This window comes from Musca vetustissima, unplaced genomic scaffold, assembly GCF_032173495.1.
Source record: "Musca vetustissima isolate MV318-11 ecotype Yass unplaced genomic scaffold, APGP_CSIRO_Mvet_v1 utg2661, whole genome shotgun sequence".
NCBI classification, from domain to species: domain Eukaryota; kingdom Metazoa; phylum Arthropoda; class Insecta; order Diptera; family Muscidae; genus Musca; species Musca vetustissima.
In genome coordinates this window covers 104,969-129,255 of record NW_026882008.1, presented here as the reverse complement: position 1 = coordinate 129,255, position 24,287 = coordinate 104,969, and the positions used below count along the sequence as shown (strand labels likewise).

At 36.8% G+C, this 24,287-nt stretch overlaps 2 protein-coding genes across 2 annotated transcripts in view; both read left to right on the top strand.

Annotated features, from left to right (window-relative positions):
- LOC133328130 (AP-1 complex subunit beta-1-like) overlaps window positions 1-24,287 on the top strand; it is a 363,610-nt gene that overhangs the window by 238,836 nt on the left and 100,487 nt on the right. The window lies entirely within an intron of this gene.
- The window catches only part of LOC133328117 (cationic amino acid transporter 2-like), an 89,660-nt gene continuing 83,408 nt past the window's right edge, over window positions 18,036-24,287 (top strand). The window contains exon 1 of the mRNA XM_061536672.1: window positions 18,036-18,096. Within this exon, the coding sequence (XP_061392656.1) occupies window positions 18,061-18,096 (36 nt within the window). The 5' untranslated portion in view covers window positions 18,036-18,060. The remainder of the gene's footprint in view (window positions 18,097-24,287) is intronic.

Here is a 24,287-nt window from a genome sequence, read left to right as displayed (position 1 = left end):
GCGCTATACCTAAAACTTAACCGATATTAATAATTTTCGGTAAGATAAAATGTTACTCAATGGATAACCAAAATATGGAATTACAGTCAATTCGATTCGAAAATTGATCCAAAATCCTCAAAATATCGAAAATCGGAGGATATCGTTGTATGGGATTTATATCTAAAAGTTAACCGATATGCCTAATTTTTGGTAGGAAGATTTTTCACCCAATGAGAACCCAAAATATCAAATTACAACCAATTCGGTTGAAAATTATTCCCAAATCTCCCCAAAATACTGAAAATCGGAGTTATATGGGGCTATATCTAAATTTTAACCGATATGTTTAATTTTTGGTAGGAATGTTTAATACCCAATGAGTAACCAAAATATTAAATTACAATCAATTCGGTTGATAAACGTGCCCGAAATTTTCAAAATACCGAAAATCGGAGGGTACCGATATTGTAGATTTTCAGCTGGTTTTCCAAATGAATTGCCCCTTATTTAATATTTGGGGGTTTCAGTAGGTGTCAAATCTTCCTACAAAAAAAAAAAAAAAAAAAAAAAAAAATCAATATAGCTTCGTGTTTTAAAATGGCGCCCAATTAAATATTGCTCCATATGTTGACATGGCGCCCAACTAAATAGAGACTACCTTTCACTCTTTTATAGAGACTCCCTTCTGCTCTTCCATAGAGTCTCCCTTTACCTCGTCTATGGAGACTGACTTCAGTATTTATTGGGTCCTTGGAAATATCTGTACTTCGGGGAAAAAATGTGGTTAAAACCTTCAAAACAGCAAAAATTGGGCGGAACCTTTATATAGAGGATATGTCGAAACGATAAGTGTTTGCAAGGATAAATTTTACCTTTCAAGAAACCAGTTTATGAAATTACAGCATATTCTATTGGACAATAAGCCGAATACCTTCAAAATATAGAAAATGAAGCGGCACTTTCGTTAGCCTCAAGAAACCCAAAATGCCAAATTACAACCACTTTATTGGGAATAAGTGTCTGAAACTATCAATATGGCAAAAATTGGCAAGAATCTTTATTTGGGCGCCATTTAAAAACATGGACCTATATTGAATATTTTCTGCAAAGAACCCAACTTATCAAATTAGAGTAATTTCCATTGGAAAATATGTCTCGGGACTTAAACATATAAAAAAACGATGCGGCACCTTCATTTGGGCGCCATGTCAAAAACTTCGACCTACATTGATAATTTTCGGCTAATATGTATGTTAGTGTCTAAAACCCCACAATACAAAATGACAATCATTTAATCGGGAAAATGTGTCTGAAACCATCAAAATGCCCAAAATAGGCGGAATCTTCATTTGGGCGCCATGTCTAAACATGAACCTATTTTGAATATTTCCTGCAAAGAATGCAGATTATTAAATTAGAGTCATTTCCATTGGAAAATATATCTCAGACCTTCAAAATATAGAAAACGTAGCGGAACATATGAAGCACCTGAAATTGTAGCTCCCTCAATCTGGCCTATAAATATTATTGTCTACCATCAGCTCGTCTATAAAGACTTGCTTCAAGTCGCTTATTCGTCTTTTTAGCTCCTCTGTAGAGACTCCCTTTAGCTCGTCTATAAAAACATCCCATACCTCTTCTATAAATACTCATAACAGCTCTTCTATAACTACTCCACGCAGGCCGTCTAAAAAACTCATCTATAAAGACTTCCTTCAGCTCGTCTGTAGAGACTCTCTGCAACGCTTCTATAGAGTCTCTCCACAGCCCGTCTATGAAAGACTCCCTTCAGCTCGGCTATAAAGACTCCATACAGTTTTTTTTATAAATATTTCATTTAGCTTGTCTATGAAAGACTCCCTTTAGATGGTCTATAGAGACTGCCTTCAGCTCGTCTATAGAGCCTCCAACAAGCCAGTCTATAGAGCCTTCCATCAGCTCGTCTATGAAGACTCCCTTCAGTTTTTCTACAAAGACTCCCATAAAGTCTCCTATTAACTCCCATACTGACCCATACTCCCCTAACCATGATCATGCCATTCTAATCCCGTTCAATTTTCGATTTCGATTTTCTGTATAGCATTGCTAAACATCACTATGGAATCGCAAGTGCCATATCCGCAGTGCTATCCATATCGTACACCATCGTATGTTTTTTGTTGTTACTGTTTTTTTCTTTTTAAATTTTTATTTTCATCTACGAGCATTGTTCTGATTCTCGCTTCGATGTTTGGTTATATTCTTTTTTTTTCAAACCATATGGGTGAAATGGAAAAGCGACTGGGGACTGACTGTACTGTAAAGGCGAACAACGGACGGTTGGATCGATGGTGCTTGTGTGTGTGTGTATTCGTTCCGATGTGTATCTATATTTCATCTTGAAAATAAAACAACAACAACGAGAACCAAAAATGAAATATGTGTAGATCGGGAGTTATTTTTAGAATCTGAATATATCGATGATACGAGTGTATGCTCGTATGGCCCATACGTCTGTTCTTTTGGGTACCACCATTTAGCTGGTGAATAATACACAAATGTACGCTCGTACAAAATTGTACAGATGGATGTTTGTGTGTAAGAATGTATGTAGGCTGCTAATGCTTATTGAGTTCTTCAAAAAAAAGAAGAAAAACAAAGAAACAGAATTTTAAAATCTGTCCGATTGTTGGTCGCCAGTCTGACGATTGTTAGTTAGGCGTGGGGTGGCGTGGTCGTTTCTTGTCTGAGATGTTGGTTGAGTGATGCCCGGTTGGGTATGAGTGATTTCAATACTATGGTATTTAAATAATAGTGCTAACGGGATTATTTGACTGACCTTTAGAGGCGGCCTTCAGCTTGTCTATGAGACTCCCTTCAGGTCTCTTACAAAAATTCCCACCTGGTAGTCTATAAAGACACCTTTCTAATCGTCTACAAAGACAACATCCTGGTAGTCTATAAATACTCCAAGAATTTTTCCGATTTTCCTCATACCCCGTCTTAGATCAGCATTAATTCCGCATATTGGGCCTTAGGGTTCTTCCAATAATCGCAATATGTCCCAAAAATCTAATCCTAGGACATCCTTATATGTCCCATACTTTCGTAATCTCATACATACATTCCGTTATATTTTCCTGTTGCATGCCCCCGACTCCTCCCTCCTTCCCTTCCATACCGTCATTGTGCAACAACATCGACATATACACCCGACCAGATCATTGACATTTTAACTGTACCGCACAGCCAGCAGTCATCATCACGAAAATTGTCTTAAGGAAACATATGGCCACCATAGATCACCAATAAACAACAACAAGAACAATAACAACGTTATAGGAGTACATCACTCTCCTTGAAACAGATTTTCGTAATGCAGATCACTTGTCAACATAAATTACCTCGATGTTATTTTTGTTGCTGTTACAGATGTTTACACTCGAGGAAAAAAGTTGGTGTAGGGAGTCTTTTCTAGCGAGTTGAAGGGAGTCTCTCCTAGACTAGATTAAGGGTGTAGACAAGATGAAGGAGGTCTCTAGACGAGATGAAGGAAGTCTCTAGACGAGCTGGATTGAGTCTTTATCGACGAGTTGAAGAGAGGCTCTATAGAAGTGCTGAAGGGAGTATTTCATAGACGAGCTAAGGGAAGTCTTTCATAGAAGAGCTGAGTGGATTCTTTCATAGACGAGCTGAAAGGAGTCTTCTTAGAAGAGCTGAAGGGAAGGTTTATAGACGAGTTGAAGGAAGCCTTTCATAGACGAGCAGTTTTTTACAGACGAGCTGAAGCGGGTCTTTCATAGACGAGCAAAAGGGACGGATAATAGACGAGCTGAAGGGAGTCTTTCATAGATGAGCAGTCTTTCATAGATGGGAGTCTTTATACCCGAACTGAAGCGGGCCTTTCATAGACGAGCTGAAGGTAGTCTTTATAGACGAGCAGTTTTTCATAGACGGGAGTCTTTATAGACGAGCTGAAGTTGGTATTTATAGAAAAGCTGAAGTTGGTATTTATAGAAGAGCTGAAATGAGTCTCATAGACGAAGGGGCTCTTGATATACGACCAGAAGAAAGACTTATAGACGAGCTGAAGGAAACCTTTCATAGACGATTCATAGAAGGGAGTCTTTATAGACGAACTGAAGCGGACCTTTCATAGGCCCTTTATAGTCAGGAGTCTTTATAGACGAACTGAAGCGGGTCTTTCATAGACGAGCTGAAGTTGGTATTTATAGAAGAGCAGAAATCAGCCTCTAAAGACGATCTGAGAGGAGTCTTTCATAGACGAAGGGACTCTATACGACCAGAATAGAGTCTTATAGATGAGCTGAAGAGGATCTAAATTGAAAACTATAGAAGTGTTTATAGTCGAGTTGTGAACCAGGGAGATTTTATACACGAGTTGATGGTCAGGGAATCTTTATAGACAATTTAAAATCCATGTGGTTTTTATAGGCCAACATTAGGCCCAATTTTTTAAAGGCCCGGTGAATGCCATGGCGTTCCAATAGACAAGCTGAAGGACGAAAAATCTTTGCAGACGTACTTGCAGGACAGCGAATTTTGTAGAAGGCCGGTTGTATTTTTTTGACAAATTAATAGCTAGAGAACCATGAGGACCATGGAATTATACTAGGAGAGTTGAAGCCCAATAGATCGGCATATAGTCCCTATGTTTTTCTAAGGCCTTATAATAGCCCTGGATTTTATACCCTACACAACTATGTTGTCAGTGTATTAAAGCTTTGTGCAGCCCCAAGAGTTTGTAACACCGCGAATTATTGGTCCTAGACCCACCTTTAAGTATACCGATCGTCATATCACGACTAGCTAAGTCGATCTAGACATGTGTGTCCGTCCGTCCTTCTATCCATTATAATTTGTAAAAACGATACAGCCCACAGTTATGGACCAACCTTCACGAAATTTTGTATGTAAGATGGGTTCTGGCCAATGAAGAATCCTATTGTTTTTGGTAAAGATCGGTTAATATTTAGGTGGTGAAATGGACCAAAAACGTTATTTTTCTCTATTTTCAGGTCGCTCCAGAGGCCGCAATTATGGCCCAAACATTGCTAATTTGTACATGCAGGAAGGGAGTGGGCCAAAGAATAAGTATGCCTGTTTTGATGAACATCTGTCAGTAGTTAGCGGGTCAAATGGACCCACGCTTTTGTGTGAAAAGTGGCATAATTTGTATTCTGGTACGTATATATTTATACCTGAAGGGCATAAATATATGGACAGACAGACGGACGGACATGCATAAATCGACTTAGATAGTGATTATATGCATATTCTCAGAAGGAACCATGTGTCTATCTCGTTTCCTTTTGCCTGTTATAAACATATGCACAACGACATAAAACCCTGTACCACAGTGTGGTGAATGGCATGTTGGTATCTGGGGGACTTCATAGACTAGCTGAAAGGCCACTCCATAGACACGATGAAGGGTGACTCCACAAGCGAGCTACAGGGAGGCTCCAGGGCTTCTTTATAGAGCTGAAGGGAGCCTTTCATAGGTGAGCTGCAGAAAGTCTTTATAGATGAGCTGAAGCGAGTCTCTATAGATGATCTGAGGGAAGTCTCTACAGATGGGCTGAAGGGAGTCTCTGTAGATGAGCTGAGGGAGTCTCTATAGGCGAGATGAAGGGAGTCTCTAGAAGCGAGATGAAGGGATGAGCTGAAGGGATTCTCTACAGATGAGCTAAACGAGCCAGACGAGCTGAAGTGGGAGCTGATGAGATTCTTTCATAGATGAGCAGTTTTTCATAGACAATACAGACAATAGGTCTTTCAAAGACGAGCTGAAGGGAGTCTTTATAGACGAGATGAAGGAAGTCTTTAGATGAGCTGAAGGAAGTTTTCATCGACGAGCTAGAGAGAGTCTTTATAGGCGAGCTGAAAAGAGTCTTTCATAGACGAGCTGAAGGCAGTCATTCTTAGACGAGCTGAAGGAAGTCTTCATCGACGAGCTAGAGGGAGCCTTTAAAACACGAGCTGATGTTAGTCTTTATGAAGGAGCTGAAGGCAGTATCTATAGACAAGTTGAAGAGAGTCAATCTTTCATAGACAAACTGAAAGGAGTTTTTTCCTATAAGCTAAAGGGGTTCTAAATCGAGAACTATGAAATCCTTTGTGTAGCGGGGAGATTTTATACACGGGGTAAAGTTGAGGTAGACTTTATGGACTATTTGAAGTCCATGTGATTTTTATAGGCCAATTGGAGGCCAGGTGAATGCCATAGTGTCCCAAAAGACAAGCTGAAGGTCGGAAAGTCTTCATAGATGTACTGAAGGGCAGGGAGTTTTGTAGAAGCCCAGAAAGGTTGAAGACCAATAGATCGCCATATAGTCCTTATGGAAGAGTTGAAGTTGAATGGGCGTGTATTTTTAAAGAAGATTTTTTAAGGCCTAACAAGAGTTGTGGATTAAAAAAAGAAATTTCTAAGGCATTACACGAGCCGTGGATTTAAAAAATCTAAGGCCTTACTTTAGGCGCGAATTTAAAAAAATATATTTTTCTGAGGCCTTACAAGAGCCGTGGATTTTTTAAAAAAAATATTTTTCCAATGCCTTACAATATAGGGGGATTTGTTTGAAAAATATTTTTGAAGGCCTTGAAAGAGATGTGACTTTTTTTAAAAATATTTTTTGAAAGAGGGGCATCGATTTTTTTTTAATATTTTTCTAGGTCCTTACAATAAGAGTGGTTTTAAACTAATTATTTTTGAAAGCCTTTCAAGTGACGTTGATTATACAAGAGACGTGGATTTTTAAAAAAAATATTTTTCTAAGGCCTTACAAGAGCCGTGGATTTAAAAAAAAAATATTATTTTAAGGCCTAGATGTTTAAAAAATATTTTTCTAAGGCTTGGATTTAAAAAAAAATATTTTTTCTAAGGCTTGGATTTAAAAAAATATTTTTCTAAGGCGTGGATTTAAAAAAAATATTTTTTGCTAAGGCGTTGATTTAAAAAAAATATTTTTTCTAAGGCTTGGATTTAAAAAAAAATCTAAGGCGTGGATTAAAAAAAAAATAACTAATTTCTAAGGCTTTACAAAAAATATTTTTCCAAGTAGCCATACTTGTCAAAAATATTTTTTGAAATCCACCCCTATAGCTGCTTGGGAAAACTATAAAAAAAAATCCACACCTATGTCTACGTGGAAATATTGCTTTAAATCGAGAAAAACATATTTTTTTTTTAAATATACGCCGATGGATACTTGGAAAAAATAAGTTTTTTTTAAAATTTTCAGGCCTATGGTTATTTGAAAAAATAAATATTTCTTTTTTTAAATTCCACGCCTATGGCTACTTGGAAAAAAATATTACTATCACGATATAAGAGAAAATATTAAATTTATAATTACAGCCTAAAAATATGCTACAAATTTTGATAAACGACAATTGCCACACGTCTATCTCCAGAGATGAACTAAAACATGACTAATTGAAAATAGAGCCAATCACTTGTCATAGAATATAGCAATGTCAGAGAACCTCAAGATCATTTTGAACAATGAGGGGATTGGAAATAACACAAGAATGATTATGGGAAGGCCTAATGGAAGATAAGACCAAGGATATTTTCATAAGTATTTTGCTAGAAAATTTACACAATATTGGATGCGGGTACTCAGTTCGTCAATGGCTTCAATTTATAAAAAAGGCGTGGATGGCCGGTGAGTCTTTATATTCGAGCAGAAGGCTAGTGAATCTACCCAGACGAGCTGAGGGGCCAGTAAGTTTACGTAGATGAGCTGAAGGGCCAGTGAGTCTATATAGACGAGCTGACGGGCCAGTGAGTCTATATAGACGAGCTGAAGGGCCAGTGAGTCTATATAGACGAGCTGAAGGGCCAGTGAGTCTATATAGACGAGCTGAAGGGCCAGTGAGTCTATATAGACGAGCTGAAGGGCCAGTGAGTCTATATAGACGAGCTGAAGGGCCAGTGAGTCTATATAGACGAGCTGAAGGGCCAGTGAGTCTATATAGACGAGCTGAAGGGCCAGTGAGTCCATATAGACGAGCTGAAGGGCCAGTCAGTCCATATAGACGAGCTGAACGGCCAGTGAGTCTATATAGACGAGCTGAAGGGCCAGTGAGTCTATATAGACGAGCTGAAGGGCCGGTCAGTCTATATAGACGAGCTGAAGGCCCAGTGAGTCTATATAGACGAGCTGAAGGCCCAGTGAGTCTATATAGACGAGCTGAAGGGCTAGCAAATCTATATAGATAAGCTAATGGCCGGTGAGTCTTTATAGCCGAGCAGAAGGGCCGTAGAGTCTATATAGAAGAGCTGAGGGATTAGTTAGTCTATATAGACGAGCTGAAGAGCTAGTGAGATCTGAATAATAGAAAATTTGTATCCTACATTGCCAGATTCTTATCAGGTTCATTTCTCTCAGAATTTATATTATTTTTCATCATAAATTCCAACAACTAGGTGAACTGACCACAATTTATTGCCACTAGTAATAGGAAGCATATAATTTCGTATTTTCCGGACAATTAAGGGTCCCACTACGCATTTCCTGCAGTTTCTCTTCTTACGCACCAACCTTACGCCGAGGGGGAGACCAATAAACAACACCACACTACATGTAAGTAGATGTTGGATACCAACTACACTTCAGACAAAAATTGTGAATGTCAGAAGCTATTACATGAAAATAGCTTAAAGGTAAAACGCTTCGTCGGGCAGGAAGAAAAAAAAACTCTTCTGTGCATAACTAGCCGGGTAAACACAAAACAGCAATAACACCATAAAAATATTCTCCCCACTCACAAAAAAATTTGCATTTAAAAGGTTAAACAATAAAGCTTAAAGCGTGGCTAAATGGACAACATGGCATTTAGAGGACATAAAAATAACTGTGAGGGGGAATAAAAGGGGGTGGGGGTACGTTCAACCCCATTGCAAAGTTGACAATGAAACTATGACAATTAGGGGGCCATATATTTTTAAAAGACCGCATAATATGTATATTATACGAGCACCTAGATACAGCATATGATCGTTGCCTTGGCCATGAAATTAAAATTCTGCTAGGAGATTTTATAGCAAAAATTCGAAGGGAAAATATCTATCTTTGGCCCCAACGTCGAAAAATTCAGTCTCCAGATTCAAGCATCTCATGGAGGCCACTTGGATTTCTCCCGATCGAACAACGAGAAATCAAATCGATCATTATGTGATAGACTCAAGGCATTCATCCAGTGTTTTAGACGTCCGATCGATCCGGGGAGCGAATATCGATTCGGACCATTACATTGTGGCAGCCAAAGTACGCACCCGTCCTAATGTAGCAGCTAAGGTGCGATCTAATGTAAATCGGTAATTTGACGTCAAAAAGCTGCAAACACAACAGATAGCAGAAGCCTACTCCGCTCAACTTACCCAACTGCTTGATGAAAGCACCCCTTGTCCCGATAATAATATAGAAGCACAATGGCAGAGAATTGGCCACTCCCTACAAACTGCAGCAAAAGCAAGAAATCTGGGGTACGATCAGGAGTGTCGTAATGCTACTGATATGAAAAACGCAACGCAACCCTGCGGACAGTAGCAACACGTAATGCGATGGAGAACTATCGGGAGAAAAGGAGGGAGAAGAAACGTATTTTCAGAAAAAAGAAGAAAGAGCAAGAAAAACGTGAGCGTGAGCAAATCGAGATGTACCGGAGTCAGAATGAAGTCCGAAAATTCCACCAACGGGTAAAACACAAAACCAAAGGCTTTGGTGCAGGCACATCCTCCTGTAGAGATAAAGAAGGAAACCTGGTGACAGATACAGACAGTGTATTGAAGATCTGGAATATAAAAATAGATGTCGGTATAGAGCGTATACCACCTAGCCAAGATGAAGTCAGAATAGCAATCAATCTGTTGAAGAATAATAAAGCAGCAGGAGCCGATGGATTGCAATCCGAACTATTCAAGACTGGTGGTAAGGAGCATGCACCAGCTGATTAGTACAATTTGGCTAGAAGAATACATGCCCAATGATTGGAACCTCAGCATCCTGTTACCCGTGCACAAAAAAAGAGACAAGGCGATATGCGCCAACTATAGAGGAATAAGTCTCCTTCCCATCGCATAAGACCCACGAAAAACACATCGACACATTCCAACTATTCATCGACTATAAAGCCGCATTCGACAGCCCTATCCGTCAGAGGTTTCTAAAGCCATGTCTGCGTTTGGCATTCCTGCAAAATTAAGTCGGCTATGCAGGATAACTTTCACAGGCACAAGATCAGCAGTTAAAGTCGGAAACGACGTCTCGGAGCCCTTTAATACCGAACGAGGATTCAGATAAGGTGATAGTTTGTCGTGTGACCTTTTTAACATCCTGCTGGAAAAGGTCATACGAGAGGCAAAAGTGAACAGGAATGGCACTCTGTACACCAAACAACACATGTTACTCGCCTACGCCGATGACATCGACATAATGGGTCGAACAAAACCGCGCAAACCTTGGTACCCCGCCATAAATAAAACGAATGACATCAGTTTTGAAATTCGGAGAAGGATAGTGATGGCCAACCGATGCTACTATGGCCTGAGCAAACAACTCAAATTATATTATTATTAGAACAAGCCGATTTTCACTTATCGCACTTATAATACTTGGAAAAAATATTTGTTTTAAATCGACGCCTATTCCTATCTACAAACAGAACCCACCCACACAGACACACAAGTTCTCCAATCACAGATTCCAACTCCCACAATATTTGTTCGCTTTTTTTTGTGATTAAACAAAAATATCCCTACATCGGCTATTCATCCAAAAACCATCTTCACGTAATTCTTTTACTTCGACCGTTCGTTCGCTGACGAAAGTGAAAGTGAAATCGTAATGTTACATGTAAAAATAATGGAAAAGTTCCCAAAACAAACATGTGATGATAACAGGTGTTTACGAAACAAACATTTAAAACAGAATAGTGAAAAAGATACAAAAAACAAATAAAGGAATAGAAAGCTAAAATAAAGTCAGTCAGTGTAGAGGAAGAAAAAAAAAGAAGAAATAGAAATGAAACCAAAGGAATTTTAATTGTGTGACATTTTAAGGACGCTCGCCGCTCCCTCATTGGAATGGAGCTTACAATGTGATTAACTTCTCATAAGGAGAAGAATAAAAGAGAGAGAGAGCGTTCAAGAGGAAAAGTAATTTTGTTTGAGAACAGAAAATCCGTTTTTTGTCTTTGAGAGCAAAATAGAGAGAGAGAGAGAGAAGAAGTGGGAAAGATAGAGTATTAATTTGAGAAGCAACAACTATGTGAGAAATGTCTACATCCGTAGTAATACTAGAATAATTAGAGTTGCCACATAATGGTAAAAGAAAGTGGCAGGGAAAAAATGAAGATCTATTACAATTTGAGAGTATTTTAAAAAGAAAAAACTCAATACTCGGATTCAAAATTTACATTTCTATAAATTTTATTATAATTCAGCTCAGTTGAATTGCAAAAAAACTTCATTCAGCTACGTTGAATTGATTTAATATGAACAAAAAACCAATTTTAAAAATTACATAAGCCAAAGGTTTTGTGACAGATCTGCTGCTGAATGCAGTTCAGCTAAAAACGTTAATTTTTCAGTTTAAAAATTGAACAATTTTTCAGCTAAGCTGAATTGGTTAAAACTTACAGGGTTTTATATAATTCAGCTTTGATGAATTTGTCAAAGAATTTTATTTTACAGAAAATATATAAGAAAATTTCATTTTTCTTGTAATTAGTAAAAGTAAACTTTGCTTAATTGCGAAATAGTGAATTCAGCTAGGTTGAATTTTGTTAAATTTCAATCAATATCCTACTCTAATATTACAAACAAACAACAAGAATACTCTAAAAATCAGCTGCTGAATTGCAAAAAATGTCATTCAGCTATGCTGAATTGATTTTATATGAACAAGAAACCAATTTTGACTATAACATAAGCCCAATGTTATGAAAAAATCAGCTACTGAATGCAATTCAGCTAAAAATATTCATTTTTCAGGTTAAAACTTACAGAGTTTTATAATTCAGCGTTGCTGAATTTATCTAAGACTTTTATGTTACACAAAATATATTAGAAAAAATCGATTTTTCTTGTAATTAGTTAAAGTAAACTTTGCTGAATTCAAAAATGGTGAATTCAGATAGGCTGAATTTGGTTACATTTCAATCAACATCCTACTTTAATATGATATATGACAAAAATACTCTAAAAATCAAAAATCATCTCAGCTACATTCCCTAAAACTTCATTCAGCTACTCTGAATTGATTTAATATAAACAAACCCCCATTCTAACAATTACATAAGCCAAAATATTATCAAAAACTAACTGCTGAATGCAATTCAGCTAAATAATTAATTTTTTTTGGGTTGAAACTTATGGAGTTTTATAATTCAGCATTTTAGAAAATTTGTTTTTTCTTGAAATTAGTACCATTGAGCTTCGCTGAATTGCAAAATAGTGAATTCAGCTAAGCGGAATTTGCTTCAATTTAAGCAATACCCTATTTTTGTGATATATGACAAAACTATTTTAAAAATCAACTGCTAAATACAATTCAGCTGAGCTGAATTGGCTTGATTTTAACCAAATACCCTACCTTAATATGATATTGGACAAATATACTCTAAACATAGCTGCTGAATACAATTCAGCTGGGCTGAATAGTAGAAAAATAAAATGTTTATGGTAAAAATCGTAGCTTTTTTATATTGTTTGTAGATTTTCGAACATCCCAAAAAAATATACTATTTTTTATTTTTGATGTTAGCCACCTTTGGCGTAGCTGAGTAGAAAACTACATTCAGCTCAGCCGAATTGGTTTCATTTCAACATAAATCCTATTTTACTGTAATAAATTTAAAATATAGCCAAAAAAAATCTGCTGCTGAATACAATTCACCAAAGCTGAATGTTTAAAATATGAAATGTTTAAAGTTGAAGACTGAAAGTTCTTCGTGCTAAATACTCATTTTCCGAATAAGCCCAGATACGCTTATTATTATTTGTGTATTTAAAAAAAAATGTTCCAAAATTCATCATAGTTCCAGAGGCGATAGAAACGATTTTCGGAATATTTTATATTCCGACTGCGCAAGCTAACTAAGTTGAATGCCGAAATTTAAAAAATAATAATTACATAGTTTTGGAATATTTTTTTTAATATTCTACATTTGGCAACCCTGCCAAATATAGTTAATGAACGTTTTTAACTTGCCGAATGACATTGACTTTTTTGTTTGGTAGTAAAATAGATGAACAAAAAGCGGGAAGAGTAAGTTTTTTATTATGGTATCTCCCAATCAAGGTAATAGATGAGAGAGAGTATGAAAGTTATACATAGAGAAAGTTGCTGTTCTTGAGAGAGTTTGCGCACTTAAAAGCTTAAACTTTTGACAGAAAGTAAATAAACGAAGTAAGAAAGCTAAGGAAGTTGACATTAAACAAATGTTACTCAAATTGAAATTAACCTTTTGCCTTTAGAGAGAGAGAGAGAGAGAGAGAAAGATAGAAGGAGTGAGAGCGAGACTTATCTATGGAGAGTAAATCAAATAATACACCAACGCGTAGAGACTATTAACACCAAAATGTCAACAAGGTGGATTTTTAATATAATTGTGATGATTTATTTGCTGAATAAAATATTTGGCGATTGTGGCGATTTTCAGGAACTTCAAAATGACAAGAATTAAACGGAACATGTGTATGAGGGTTATTTTAAAACAAGCTATATATGACAAATTACAGCAACTTCGATTATAAAATTCGGTTAACAAAATAATAAAAAGAGATGGCGGGACTTTTATATGGGTGTTAAATCGAACCTTGGGCGTTTTTCCGTAACACACAAATTGCAGACAAAAATTCTGCTAAACCGTTCAAATACTAGCAATTGGGCGCCATCCTTAAATGAACGCTATGTCAGACATAGACCTGTATTGATTAATTTCTGCAATTAAAGCTAAAACATTCTGGTTTGCATGGAGGACAGCTGATGTTCTTCCATGCCTGAACGGGTGGAGGAGAGTTTTATACCCCATATGAGGATTTGGGATGATTCTCTCTGAAGCGCCCAAGCAGGTACTGCAACGGAAGCTTATTGCTATGCTGACGGATCTTCGTCTCCTCGTGTAGATGGTGTACAGGTGCCATAAGGATGCTCCCTGATGAAGTTCTCAGGTCTGAATACTTCTACATTTAGTAACAGTACAACAATACCTGCGCCCCAAGTACTGGTGGCAAGCGACTTAAGACCCTTGTTCCTACTTTTCAACTTATCGAAGATGCTATCGAATGTGACTCCAAGAATTTTGGTTAATTGGTAGTCGAAGTTGTATGTCCCTCGATCTGCATATTCAATTCATCTCCGTAGTTCAAGTGGTGAACAATGTGACCGAAGATTTCTAGGCGGATATTTTCATATTCCTCGTGTGAAAATCGTAGAGATAGACGTTCAATGTTATCATCTACATGCGCAACTGTCTCAATGTCGACTGGGAGGTCGTAGACTACCGAAAAGGTAAAGGTGGAATACGTTCGGAGATGTCACAATGCGGAACTCCATGCGTCATTTTACTTCTGGCGTCCACACATGCAATCGATTGTTCAACGTTCAATTTGGCAGGTGTTCCTGATGCCCTATATCTGTGATCGACGGTACGAAATGTAAAGCGCTACCAACACTGTTCTATGACACAGTAGGTTCTGGTTTAGTCCTAAACTCATACATACTCATGTCTATGGAGATGGCGTGCAACATTGTTGTTATGCTATGTTGCTTATGGAACCCATGCTTATGATCCGCAACTTGAGAGCTTTGCACAGCTTTCCCTACTGCTGCGTATGAGTAATGCCTCAAGAATCTTCGCTACTGGTGGAAAAAGTGAGATCGGCCAGTAAAATTCAACTTTGCTGGCATTCTTGCCTGACTTTATTAGCAAGACCACCATGCGAGATTTTCCTATTATTAGGAAAATTGTGTCGTTCAGAGGATATGGAATCAGGATTACTGATGGAGACAATAATGGTTTAGGTGGTCTGATTCCATTGAAATGACGGGATCGGGTTTTGAAACCGGGATATATCTAGCAAACTGTGACGCTTTCCCCTTATTTGGTGGCAGTATCCTCATTTACCGTGCAAAACGTAAAACAATAAATTTGCTCTACCAGCGTTGTTCCCCTCTGATCATTACCTATGACGGAATACCGCAATTCATGCCCCTGGTACCAGACAGTTATTGTCCTCAATTGGAAAGCTAATGTTAGGCAAATAATGTACTTCACATATAAATTTTACCGCCATACGTATGAGTAACTAGAATCTGATAGGCCCCCACCTCCACTTTTGTTGCGATTCTTCCTCTGAACGTTGTGAACGTCTGCACCGCCGCGATCAATATTTTATTCCAATTCAAAAATTCCACTATTATAACTTTTTCTCCCTCGAAGGCCGTTCCAATTAAATTGCAGATCAGGAATTGCAACATAAAATGCTGCATATTCGGTAGCTGTTGAGGAGACTGAGGGCGATGTTGTGAGCTATGTCTCGCTGGGAGGTGCGCTGTAGCAGTACGAGGCAACGTAATCCCTTTCGTTGTAATCTCGGAATTGGACCAAACCGGTAGTGCATCCACTCTCTACACCTACTTCATCTCCCTATCTACCAAAAATTAAAAATATTGGACTACATTTTAGTATTGGTCGGTACCGTCCCATTTTCGGCTTTTACAGGTATTAACCGCACTTTTTCCTCCCATATGATGGTATGCCGAAATATTCGGGATTTTTGACACGTTTTTCAATAGAATTGGCTGTAATTTAGGAGTCAGAATTATCCATACCGAAAATGGTTAATTTTTCAAGACATTTCTCATAAAACTGTACCTCCTATTATTTAGAATTTTGGGGAGTTTGGGCACATTTTTTAATCGAATTGGCTGTAATTTGGTATTTAGAGTTCTCATTGGCTAGAAAATCTCCCTACCAAAAATTGTCGATATCGGTCTACTTTTCAGGATAGCTTCCATGAAAGTTGGTACATTGGGGTTTCTATTGGCTAGCAAAACACCTTACGAAAAATTATCGATATCAGTATACTTTTTAGGATAGTTATGAATATTAGCTCAACTTTTCCGGTTGCCCCCATAGAACGGTACGTCTCATTATTCCGTATATTGGGGAGTTTGGGACATTTTTCAATCGATATGGCTCTAATTTGATTTTTTCTTTTTGTTCTCCTAGGGTATCAAATCTTCGGTACCGATCCATTTTTGGTATTTTAGTGGCTTTGGCGGCATTTGCCCCACAGTTATAAGGCTGTTATTTGGTATAAAGGAATTTTTGAAAGCCCACACACATATAGATCCATGTTTTAATATAGCCACCCATATAAGTGTGGCGTTCAATTGTTAGTATTTTGAAGGTTTTATCAGCATTTTCCCATTTCAATGGCTTTAATTTAGTATTCCGAGCTATTGCAGGTATTGCAGTAAACACACATTTTTGCCGACAATTTTCTATAACGGTCCATGTTTATAATGTTTATTTCCCATCCCTGGTGAGGTTTCTGTTTTTTTTTTTTTTTGGCGATTTAATTGTAAACAAAATGTTGGCAGCATCAGTACAACTCACCATTTGCCACCCACCACCCACTATCACTGTTACTATCATAACATATGTAACATTCTCTTTCTCATTCTCTCTTTTCCTTTCGCTCTCCATTAGTCTCTCCCTTTACCCAACAAACCAACCATGCAGTTAACATTGAGAGCTTCGCATTCAAGTCCTTGATGTTAACGAAGTTTCACAACCAGTCGTCGTTGTCGTTGATGGTAATGATGGTAACAATGATGTTTGTGTGGCTGTGTGTGTTGGTTGGTGTGAGAGGGTAGTGTGGGGAAGAAGGTTAAGTGTTGTGTGTGTGTTTTGTTGTTGTTTTTTTGTTCTTTGTGGGGATGTTTTTTGTTTGTTAGGAATACTACTATAACACAAATACTACCAGTAACAACAACAACAAAAAAAAAACAACAACTAGTTGGAGAGTAGCTTTTAATGGAAAAGTTTACGCACAGACTCTCATTCAAGGTAGTTGTTTTTCTGTTTCGTTCTTCTTCTTTTTCAAATATCCCTGTGCTTAGCTCCGGCTGTGTGTGAGTGTGTGCGCGCCACACAGAGAGAGTTTGTGTGTGTGTGCTTCGCTGTGAGTAAATGAATGAGTGAGTGTTTGACATTAGGCCAGCCGTAGGAAGAAAGAACTAAACTTAACCAATTTTTTGAAGTTATACACACGGAAAATTGCAACCATTCATTTTTTTCACTTCGGCAAAGTTAAACGTGAAAATTTTGCAGCAGTAGCCAACGAAGGAAAAAATAAAAAAAAACGGAAAATAGAAAAAAAAAAATAAAAAACGGTTTGAAGAGAAAAAAATAGCAAGAAACAAACGTATACAGGATTTTTTTGTGGGGAAAATTTAGAAAAGAATTTATTATAAATTTGGAAAGAAAAAGAATTGAATAAAAAACCCAAATAAAGCAATATCTTGAAAATTTGATTTGAAAAAAGAAAAAGAAGCAAAATAATCTAATCGCAAAGTTGGAGAAGTGTAAAAGAAAATTTTTGTGTGCATTTAAAGTTGTGGTTACTTTTGAGCAAAAAAAATGTATAATTAAAGAAAAGTGGAAAAAAATGAATTAAAAATTGAAAATTTAATTTTGAATCCCAAACAAAGAGAAATTGAAAAATATTTACTGCCCAAAAGAAATAGAAAAAAAATAACTGTTGAATATTTCCCTAGGAGGGTGTGAGAATATTAACCTAGTGTATGTGTGTCTCCTACCAACCCCATTGAAAATCAGTGATAATTAAAACCAAAGAATAAAATTGAAAAAAAAAATTGTAAAGTGTAAAAAAACAAAAAAAAAACGTTCAAAGGCCATTGTTGTCATTATCATCATCATTGCCATCAAACCATCCTCAATTGACAGCCGTCAATTGCTGTTGCTGTTTTTGTTGCCGTTGTTGTATACCAAGGAAATTTTTTTGCTCAGAGGCTTAGGCCAACACCGTGGATAAACATGAAACCTTCAGAGCTGTTAGGCGTTTTGGAAAGGGTAATTAGATACCAAACATTTTTTTATTATTAATACAAAAAAAAAAAAAAAAAAAAAAACAAAGAAAAATAATAAAAATAAAAACAACAACTAAACAAGGCAATAAAAAATACAACCCTGTTAACAAGCCTGCATTTTTTTTTTTTCAAAATAAACCTTGTTTTGGGTTATTTAAAAAATTTATTAATAATACGTGTGTGTATGTATGTGTGTGTATATGCCAAATTTAGCTTCATTAATGGCTATCCTTACACACACACACACGTACATACACACATTTTAATAAAATGAAAGTCCTCTGCTTTGTATCTCTTGTGTCTCCTTTTTTCCGAAATCAACAATTTTTTTGGGGGGGGGAATGATAAAGGGAGGAAATGGGGAAAGAGGTGGGGGGGTAGAAACATTTCATTAAAAACCTTGTACCTGCTTGTTTTCTCTTCATTTTCATGTGGCTCTCTTTTCGACACGCTCTCTTGTGATAGTATCCAAAAAAAGTGAAACAAAAATACGTCTCCAAATTATCCCACCAGGCTATTGGCTTCTCAAAAATAGCAACGGAATTTCATGGCCCTCATCATTATCATCAGCATATTTAATGGTGTTCAGGTTCTATTTTTTTCTGAATGAAGTCAAAAATATTTACAAAAAAAAAAATGGAAAAATGTCATTAAGTCTGACCGAACTGAACTTTTATACCCTCCCTCATGAGGTGGACACTTTGGGACCATTATAAAAGGCGCCTTATTCAATGGTCAATTTTTGGTAGGCAAATTTGGCATCCTACCAGAACCAAATTAGAGGCCATTTAAATAAAAAATTTAACAAAAATCCGCAAAATACTGAATATTTGGGGGAAACCTTATATGCGGTCTATACCAAGGAACGGATTGATGTCGATAATTTTTAATATGGAGATTTGCTACCCTATTAGAACCAAAAATACCAAATTACAGCCAATTTGGTTGAAAAAGCAGCCAAAAATCCAAATATTTGGTGGTACCGTTATATGGGGGCTATAATTAAAAGTCGACCGTTTTCGATCATATTTGGTGGGAAGATGTACTACCTAATGAGAACCCAAAATACCAAATTACAGACAATTCGATTAACAAACGTGCCTAAAATCGCAAAATATCGAAATTCGTATGGTACCGTTATATGTGGTCTATCCTAGAATGTGGATCGATAGCTATAATTTTCGGTACGGAGATTTGCTACCTAATAAGAAACCTAAATACCAAATTATAGCCAATTCGCTTTAAAAACGTGCCAAAAATCCGAAAAATACCAAATATTTGGGGGTACCATTATAAGAGGGCTATCCGAAAAAGTAGGCCGATTTTGATAATTTTTGGTATAGAGACTTCCTATCCAATGAGAACCCAAAATACCAATTATAGCCAATTCTATTAACAAATGTGCCATAAAATCCTCAAAAACCCGAAAATCGGAAGGTGTCGCTATATGGGGGCTACCCTAAAAAGTCGACCGATTTTGATCATTTTTGTTGTGGAGATTTGCAACCTAATGATAACCTAAAGTACCAAATTACAGGCAAATCGATAAAAAAAAGTTATCAAAAATCGGCAAAATGCCGAAATTCGGAGGTTACAGTTGTATGGAGGCTATCCTAAAAAGTAGACCAATATTGATAATTTTTGGTATAGGGATTTGATACCCAGTGAGAACCCAAAATAACAAATTACAGACAATTCCCTTAAAAAACTTGCGAAAAATCAGCAAAATATCGAAATTCTGAGGGTACCGTTATATGAGGGCTATATCAAAACGTTGACCGATATTGATAATTTTTTGTATGGAGATTTGCTACCCAGTGAGAATTCAAAATACCAACTTACAGCCAAATTGATTAAAAAATTTGCGAAATATTCCCAAAATATCGAAATTCGGAGGGTACCGTTAGATGGGGGCTACCCTAAAAAGTCCACCGATTTTGATAATTTTTAGTATGGAGATTTGCTAGCCAATGAGAACGTAAAATACCAAATTACAGCCAATTTGCTTAAAAAATGTTCCAAAAATCCGCAAAATACCAAATTTGTAGGGGTTGAATTATATGGGGACTATATTAAAAAGTCAACCGATTTCGATAATTTTTGGTATGGAGATTTGCTAGCCAATGAGAACCCAAAATACCAAATTACAGTCCATTCGGTTAAAAAACGCGCAAATATCGAAATATCACAAATGCGCAAATATCGAAAATATCGGATGGTACCCTTGTATGGGGGTTATACGAAAAAGTAGACCAATTTCCATTTTTGGTATGGAGATTTGCTAGACAATGAGAACCCAAAATACCAAATTACAGACAATTCGATTAAAAAACGTGCCTAAAATCGCAATATATCGAAATTCGGAGGGTACCATTATATGGGTCCTTTCCTAAAATGTAGACCGATAGCTATAATTTTTGGTACGGAAATTTGCTACCTAATAAGAAACCTAAATACCAAATTATAGCCAATTCGATTAACAAACGTGTCAAAAATACCGAAAATCGGAAGGTGTCGTTATATGGGAGCTACACTAAAAAGTAGACCTATATTGCTAATTTTTGGTACGGAGATTTGGTACATAATAAGAAACCAAAATAGCAAATTATAGCCAATTCGCTTAAAAAATGTTCCAAAAATCCGCAAAATATCGAATATGTGGTGGTATTGTTATTGGGACCTATCCTAAAAAGCTGACCGATTTTGATAATTTTTGGTGTGGAGATTCGCTACACAATGAGAACCCAAAATACAAAATTACAGCCAAATCGATTAAAAAACTTGTGAAATATCAGCAAAATATCGAAATTCGGAGGGTACCCTTGTATGGGGCTATCCTAAAATAAAGACCGATAGCTATAATTTTTAGTACGGAGATTTGCTACCTAATAAGAAACCTAAATACCAAATTATAGCCAATTCGGTTAAAGTAGACCGATAGCGATAATTTTTGGTATGGAGATTTGCTAGCCAATGAGAACCCAAAATACCAAATTACAGTCCATTCGGTTAAAAAACGCGCAAATATCGAAATATCACAAATGCGCAAATATCGAAAATATCGGATGGTACCCTTGTATGGGGATTATGCGAAAAAAATGACCAATTTCCATAATTTTTCGTATGGAGATTTGCTAGACAATGAGAACCCAAAATACCAAATTACAGACAATTCGATTAAAAAACGTGCCTAAAATCGCAATATATCGAAATTCGGAGGGTACCATTATATGGGTCCTTTCCTAAAATGTAGACCGATAGCTATAATTTTTTGGTACGGAAATTTTCTACCTGATAAAAAACCTAAATACCAATTCGATTAACAATTGTGCCAAAAAATCCTCAAAAAACCGAAAATCAGAAGGTGCCGCTATATGGGAGCTACCCTAAAAAGTAGACCAAGATCGATAATATTTGGTAGGGAGATTTGCTATACAACAAGAACCCGAAATACAGACAAATAGCTTTAAAAATGTTCAAAAAAATCCGCAAAATACCGAAAATCGAGGGGTATGGAGGCTATCCTAAAAAGTTGACCGATTTTGATAATTTTTGGTATGGAGATTTACTACTCAATGATAACCTAAAATATCAAATTACAGACAATTCGACTAAAAAACGTGCAAAAAATTGCAATATATCGAAATTCGGAGGTTACCCTTATATGGGGGCTATCCGAAGATGTAGACTAATTTCGATAATTTTTGGTATGGAGATTTGTTACCCAATGAGAACTTAAAATACTAAATTACAGCTTATTCGATTAAAAAAACATGCGAAAAATCCGCAAAATACTGAATATAAGGGGGTAGTTTTGTATGGGGGCTACCCCTAAACATGGGCCAATATTACTAATTTTTTGTGAGAATATTCTTTAGCTAGTGAGATCCCAAAATACCAAATTACAGCTGCTTAAATTGAAAAATGTGCCCAAGCTCCCCAAAATACCGAATAATAGGAAGTACCGCTCAATGAGGGCTACCCCAAAATATTGACCAGTTTTAAAATTTTTGGGTAGGGAATTGTGATATCCAGTGAGAACCCAAAATACTAAATTACAGCCAATTCGGATGGAAAACGTGCCAAATATTCCCAAAATACCGAATTTAAGGAGGTACCTTTGTATGGGGTCTACCCGAAAAAGTGGATCAATATTGATAATCTTTCGTAAGGAGATTTTCTATCCAGTGAGAACCCAAAATACCAAATTACAGCTCATTTAGTTGAAAATGTGCCCAAACTCCTCAAAATACCGAATAATGGGATGTACCGCTCAACCGGCTCTACCCGTAAACTTGAGCCAATCGTGAACATTTTAGGTAGGGAGATTGGACACCTAATGAGAACCAAAAAACTAAATTACATCCAAGACGGTTAAAAAAAATTTTCACCATCCCGATAATACGGAATATTAGGTGGTTCCGTTGTATGGAGGCTACCCGAAAAAAGTGGATCAATATTGATAATTTTTGGTAAGGAGATTTTCTACTCAGTGAGAACCTAAAATATTAAATTACAGCCAATTTGGTTGAAAAATATACCCAATCTTCTCAAAATACCGAATATTAGGGGTTACCGTTGTATGGGGCCTACCCCGAAACAGGGGCCAATATTAATAATTTTTTGTGAGAATATTTTTTACCCACTGAGAACCCAAAATACCAAATAAAAGCTGATTTCGTTGAAAAACGTGCCCAAGCTCCCCAAAATACCGAATAATAGGGAGTACCGCTCAACGAGGGCTACCCGTAAACTTGAGCCAATCGTGAACATTTTAGGTAGGGAGATTTGACACCTAATGAGAACCCAAAATACTAAATTACAGCCAATTCGGTTAAAAAAAATTGTGCACCATCGCGATAATACGGAATATTAGGTGGTTCCGTTGTATGGGGGCTACCCGAAAAAGTGGATCAATATTGATAATTTTTGGTAAGGAGATTTTCTACCCAGTGGGAACCTAAGATATTAAATTACAGCCAATTTGGTTGAAAAATGTACCCAAACTCCCAAAAATAGCGAATAATAGGGGGTACCGCTCAACGAGGGCTATCTGGAAACTTCGGCCAATCGTGAACATTTTTGGTAGGGAGATTTGACACCTAATGAGAACCAAAAAAAACTAAATTACAGCCAAGTCAGCTAAAAAAAAATTCACCGTCCCGAAAATACGGAACATTAGGTGGTTCCGTTGTATGGAGGCTACCCGAAAAAGTGGATCAATATTGATAATTTTTGGTAAGGAGATTTTCTACCCAGTGGGAACCTAAGATATTAAATTACAGCCAATTTGGTTGAAAAATGTACCCAAACTCCTCAAAATACCGAATAATAGGAGCTACCGCTCAACGAGAGCTACCCGGAAACTTGGAGAAATATTGAAAAATTTTGGTAGGGAGATTTGACACCTAATGAGAACCAAAAAAAACTAAATTACAGCCAAGTCAGCTAAAAAATTTTCACCATCCCGATAATACGGAATATAAGGTGGTTCCGTTGTATGGGGGCTACCCGAAAAAGTGGATCGATATTGATGATTTTTGGTAAAGAGATTTTCTATCCAGTAAGAACCTAAGATATTAAATTACAGTCAATTTGGTTGAAAAATGTACCCAAACTCCTCAAAATACCGAATAATAGGAGCTACCGCTCAACGAGAGCTACCCGGAAACTTGGACAAATATTGAAAAATTTTGGTAGGGAGATTTGACACCTAATGAGAATCAAAAAAAACTAAATTACAGCCAAGTCAGCTAAAAAAAATTTCACCGTCCCGAAAATACGGAACATTAGGTGGTTCCGTTGTATGGGGGCTACCCAAAAAAAGTGGATCAATATTGATAATTTTTGGTAACGAGATTTTCTACCCAGTGAGAACTTAAAATACACCAACACCACCATCACAAAAATGCCGAATATATGGGGCCTAACCTAAAAAGTGGATCAATATTGATTATTTTTAATTTTTTCTAGGGACATTTTCTACCCAGTGTGAATGCCCTATATTACCTCTACTCCTACAACAACAATTAAATATTCTATTGCTTCTAATTAAGAAATGTGTGTGTGTGTGCAGGTATGCATGTACGTGTATCTAAGGACGGACAAGGCACGTGTTGCAACTTATTTTAATATTGACACGTGTTGTTTCAACAACTACGCTTTTTTGTTTCT